At 40.0% G+C, this 6000-nt stretch overlaps 1 protein-coding gene across 1 annotated transcript in view; it reads right to left on the reverse strand.

Moving 5' to 3' along the window:
* Positions 1 to 5726, reverse strand: part of PGM5 (phosphoglucomutase 5) — a 286735-nt gene extending 281009 nt beyond the window's left edge. The window contains exon 1 of the mRNA XM_053702531.1: positions 4977 to 5726. Within this exon, the coding sequence (XP_053558506.1) occupies positions 4977 to 5234 (258 nt within the window). The 5' untranslated portion in view covers positions 5235 to 5726. The remainder of the gene's footprint in view (positions 1 to 4976) is intronic.
* Between the last annotated feature and the right edge of the window lie 274 nt (positions 5727 to 6000).

The raw sequence follows: 6000 nt of genomic DNA on the forward strand, positions 1-6000 counted from the left end.
GCCAATAGGAATGCAAGGGACGCCATTTTGAAACGGCTCCCTTGCATTGAAGATTCAGTGTACAGTGGCGACCGTATGAAGATGACGCTCCGCGCCGGATGACTTGAAGGATGGACCTGCTCCGCGCTGCAGGGATGAAGATAGAAGATGCCTCCTGGATGAAGATAGAAGATGCCACCTGGATGGATGAAGACCTCGCCGCCTGGATGAAGACTTCTCGCCTCCTGGATGTCCAGACTTCAGAAACTTTAAGTGGATCGTCGGGGGTTAGTGCAAGGGTTTTTTTTTACTTTTTTGGGGGTTTTTTTTTTAGCTTAGGGTTTGGGCGTTCTTAAAAGAGCTAAATGCCCTTTTAAGGGCAATGCAAAAGAGATGAATGCCCATACAAATGCCCTTTTGAGGGCAATGGGTAGCTTAGGTTTTTGTTACAGTTAGGTTTTTTATTTTGCGGGGTTGTTTAGGTGTTGGGTTTTACTGTTGGGGTGAGTCTTTGTATTTTTTTCAGGGAAAAGAGCTGATTTCTTTAGGGCAATGCCCTACAAAAGGCCAGAGGTTTAGGGGTTAATAACTTTATTTAGTGGCGGCGATGTCGGGGAGCAGCAGAATAGGGGTTAATATCTTTATTATAGTGTTGGCGATGTTGGGGTGCGGAGGAATAGGGGTTAATAGCTTTATTATAGTGGCGGCGATGTCGCTGAGCGGCAGAATAACGGTTAATAAATTTATTTAGGTGGCAGCGATGTCAGGAGCGGCAGATTAGGGGTTAATAAGTTTATGTAGGTCTCGGCGATGTCGGGGCGCAGATTAGGGGTGTTTAGACTTGGGGTTTATGTCAGGGTGTTAGGTTTAAACTTAACTTTTTCTTCTCCATAGACATCAATGGGGTTGTGTTATTCCACGCTTCAGTTTTTTTGGTAACACTCTCTCCTCATTGATATCTATGGGGAAAGCGTGCATGAGCACGTATTCTCAGCCCTTGGATTTTGTGCGCTATGGAGTTAATCGCAACCATATCGCACGCACAAGGCGGCTTTTTAAAAACTTGTAATGGCAGCGCTATGGAGGGTGAAATAACGCAACTTTTGTTGCGTTCGTTTCGCACCCTCTATAGCGCAAAACTTGTAATCTAGGTGTATCTTTCCTGCTTAAAGGGATGGAAAGGTTAAAATTGAAATGTGCCTGGGTGAATTTTAATGTGAAATTAAAGCTTTTTTGCAATAAACTTCATTAGCAAAAATGCTTCTAGTAAACGTTATTACTGTTTTTCTGCAGCATATGCACGTATCCTGTAAAGGCTCATGCACCAGTATTCAAACACCACACCTACTCGTTGAGGTGACTGTGGTGTGTATTGCTTTTGAAAACGTCATTTGTGTGGATGAGAGCAGGTAAAATAACTAGGTTTACTAATCAGCTGATTATTTCACCTATGCTACAGTTCAGATAGCCTCAAGATGTGGCCTGTCAGGGAGGCCTGAGGACAGGTTGGAAAACCACTGGCCTAGATTTATAGACCACTGTGAGGCTCCCAAGGGGACAACATTTAAAGGTGACATTGTGTTAAAAATTGAGCATCGCTTCACCTATTTTTTCCAGCCTTTCGTTAGCGGCGTTCCTGGCATTAACATTTTTTGTGTGAGGTGGCCAGTTAATACATGATACCTCGTACATCAGAACTCCTAGCAATGCCAAAAAACTAATGACAAAAAAATGTGTCTTTCCAACACACAAAGAGTCATTCTAGTCTACCTGAGTGACATATTATTGTATATTTGAATGAAGTATTTTATGTTTTTTTTTAGTAATAGCTTTTACTGTACGTGTAATCTGCAATGCACACTACTAGGATGAATGCACCTGCATTCACGGTTTAACCCTCTTTAAGGGGTTAAAAACAGATAGCTTGAATGTTATCAGTGTGAAAATAACAATCTCCAATGGATTAAGACGTGAAACTTTTGCACTAAAGTGTCCCTTTTTCAGATGGAGAATAACATTTTCTTTTTATGAAAAGATTGAAAGGCAAAGAGACGAGGTCCACAATAGGCTGAAACGTACGTCTGGGGTTTTGCCGTTTCTCTCGTTCAGAGAGGGATTGCCTGGTATTTCGGGGCTGGACTGTACTGTGAAGTCAGGATCAGACTGATATGCTTCAGGAAAGTTCTTCTCTGTGAAAGGCACATGTTGAGCAAAAAGAGGCTGCTTCTTGGGTGGTAACTAGACATAGAACAAGCTATTATGCTATTGTTCATTCCCAGATTGAGCGCTTCTCTCTTTTTATTTATGCAAATTATGACACTTAGGGAAGTCTCCCTAAGTGTGATGCGGGAATCCAGACGTGGACCCGTTGCTCAGTGTGCCTAGTGGGATATGGCTGCACCTCACTGACGAGGCCCACAATAGGCTGAAATGTACGTCTGGGGTTTTGCTGTTTCTCTCGTTCAGAGAAGGATTGCCTGGTATTTCGGGGCTGGACTGTACTGTGAAGTCAGGATCAGACTGATATGCTTCAGGAAAGTTCTTCTCTGTGAAAGGCACATGTTGAGCAAAAAGAGGCTGCTTCTTGGGTGGTAACTAGACATAGAACAAGCTATTATGCTATTGTTCATTCCCAGATTGAGCGCTTCTCTCTTTTTATTTATGCAAATTATGACACTTAGGGAAGTCTCCCTAAGTGTGATGCGGGAATCCAGACGTGGACCCGTTGCTCAGTGTGCCTAGTGGGATATGGCTGCACCTCACTGACGAGGCCCACAATAGGCTGAAATGTACGTCTGGGGTTTTGCTGTTTCTCTCGTTCAGAGAAGGATTGCCTGGTATTTCGGGGCTGGACTGTACTGTGAAGTCAGGATCAGACTGATATGCTTCAGGAAAGTTCTTCTCTGTGAAAGGCACATTTTGAGCAAAAAGAGGCTGCTTCTTGGGTGGTAACTAGCCAAAGAGCAAGCTATTATACTATTGTTCGTTCCCAGGTTGAGCGCTTCTCTCTTTTTATTTATATCTTTGATTCCAGTTTGATTTTATTACAATATGAAAGTTCAAGTGCTCTGGAATAATAGTCTACAATAGAATTTTTATTGATTTAAAGATAGATAATCCCTTTATTACCCTTTCCCCAGGTTTGCATAACCAACACTGTTATATTAATACACTTTTTACCTCTGTGATTACCTTGTATCTAAGCCTCTTCTGACAGCCCCCTGATCACATGACTTTTTATTTATCTATTGACTTGCATTTAGTAATGTGTTGTGCTAAATCTTAAATAACTCCTCGGGCATGAACACAATGTTAACTAAATGGCCCACATGAACTAGCAGTCTCCTGTTGTGAAAAGCTAATAAAAAAGCCTGTGATAAGAGGCTGTCTGTAGTGGCTTAGAAACAGGCAGAAATGTAGTGGTTTAAATGCTATAAAGTATATTAATATAACAATGTTGGTTGTGTAAAGCTGGGGAATGGGTAGTAAAGGGATTATCTATCTTTTTAAACATTAACAATTTTAGTGTAGACTGTCCCTTTAAATAGATTTTCAATGAAAAAAATAATAAATGCAGAAAAACTGAAAGTAAAATATTGATTCCATATAAGAAGACTCAATTAACCTTTTCATTACCTGCCGTCCTAATCTATATTTCTATACCTAATGTGTCTGCATACACATTGTTTTCATTTAATATAATTTCACGATTTACACAAGTAACAACTTCATAACATTTTTGAGTAATTAAGGCACATTTTTTTTCAAAAAACATCCCAGCCTTAATTGCACTAAAAATAACACCAGTGATTTCATTATAGCTATGTACCAGTTTCATAGTTTGAAAGTATTATAAGAGCTGCAATACTTCAGCTTTTTAGTAAATCACAAAGCAATTGTGCTTATTCATATGTGAAACAAAAAATTTACAAAAACCTAAACATTAAAAAGAGATCAAGATGGTTACTTTGAAGACAAAGATAATTTAGAGGAATTATAAAAAAATAACGTCTATAAACCTCTTGCTAATGGAATGGAATGTCATTATCCAGTTCTCTAGCTGGAAAGTATTGGCAATGCAAAGTCGCTGTTCAAACCTCTTCTAATAGAGTGGAATGGGTCTTGTACATTGGGTTGGGTAAAATGTATTCAAAAGAAGCATTTAGCTCACCTAGAACTGACAAAGTGAGTACCAGATGGCTTTCCATGCTCGTCTAATAAAAAAGGAGCCTGATTATCATGAATACTAAAATGAAGTTACTGTTATGTATTTTTTTAAGGTAGCCTGCGGTTCTTAAAGGGACAGTCAACACCAGAATTTTTGTTGTTTAAAAAGAAAGATAATCCCTTTATTACCCATTCCCCAGCTTTGCATAGCCAACAGTGTTATAGAAATACATTTTTCACCTCTGTGATTACCTTGTATCTAAGCTTCTGCTGACTGCCGCCTTATTTCAGTTCTTTTGACAGACTTGCATTTTAGCCAATCAGTGCTCACTCCAGGGTAACTTCACGTGCATGAGCTTAATGTTATCTATATGAAACACATGAACTAATGCCCTCTAGTGGTCAAAATGCATTCAGATTAGAGGCTGTCTTCAAGGTCTAAGAAATTAGCAAATGAACCTCCTAGGTTTAGCTTTCAACTAAGAATACCAAGAAACAAAGCAAAATTAGTGATACAAGTAAATTGGAAAGTTGTTTAAAATTACACGCCCTATCTAAATCATGAAAGTTTTTTTTGGACTTGACTCTCCCTTGAATAGAGAGATTAAAATGTTTATTTAAATGGCAGAAAAGCAAATGTATCTAGAAACAATATCTACACTATATACGTCCCACAGCCCCAGAGAACAGCTGATATCTCCATTCTGTGAATAGCTCTGCAGATAACTTTTGCTCTAGTTATATATATAGTTATATATAGTTATATATTTAGTTGTACAGTGCACCTGTGTACATTTGCTGTTGCACACTACAATAATACAGTTACTTACCCCGTTAGCTGCTGCCATCTGCACAACGATTTCAGTGGCAGTCTTGCTAAAGTACCTGCCATCACTTCCCACCACCATGGTGCATCCCTGGCGGTCCCTCAGGTCTATGGAGGACAGCACACTTTGGATGAAGTTCTGCAGGTAGTTCCTCTTGCTCTCAAACAGAGCAGTTGGCTTCCTAAAACCATTGCTCCCTGGTTTCTGGTCCTCATATGGGACTGTTTGAACAGTCAGCACAGGAATAGGGTTCAGCTCCATTGTCAAACTTTCTAAAGTGCCTGTGTGTCAGCTGCAACCAGCCCACCCCTCTTATTGCTCCCTGTTAAGAGAAAAACAGCTCTAGAAGTTGGGGTCCTAAGTGTGATAAAGAAAAAACAAAACCAGCTCCTTCCCCACTGCTTCCACTTTAGCAAATTATTTCCTTTGCAATCTCCTGGAAATCTCGGTCTGTAAATTGTATCAAAAGATTCCACTAATCCTTATGTAGCAGCATCCGTACACACGAGTTAGCTGTTTGCTGCAGAATACTTGCTCTGCTGGATTTACTCCTTTTCAAGTAATAGTCTTACACTTTCGTGAAGCACTTGGAAACCTCTGTGTACAGCCCTCTTAGTGATAAGGTTCTGTTCCTTTCTGTAACCCTACAAAAAATATCTGTCTCTCTGTTCCACACCCACAGCTCTCCCACCTCCTGAATCCTGTGCCTGTACTTAGCAAATGTTAGCATTTGAACAAGGACAGTGGTTTGCCAAAAAAATCAGGGAGGGCTAAACCTTTGCAATCATCAGAAGCCCAAGCCAAAAATAGCCCAGTGGAAAAAAAAAAAGAAACAGAATTGTTGTCATTTAGCTGTGTAACTGGATGCTGCTTTGTGTGCACTAACATATGTCCAAGGGTATCATGCCCTGTCAGCATTTGTGACTACATTAAACAGTGCAGAACTGAATGGCATTTATTTAAACAATAAGAAATGTGTCCTGATGTCATATATTAATACATCAAGCAGCCGATTGCAGCAAACAAA

Source organism: Bombina bombina, chromosome 2, assembly GCF_027579735.1.
Source record: "Bombina bombina isolate aBomBom1 chromosome 2, aBomBom1.pri, whole genome shotgun sequence".
Taxonomy (NCBI): Eukaryota; Metazoa; Chordata; class Amphibia; order Anura; family Bombinatoridae; genus Bombina; species Bombina bombina.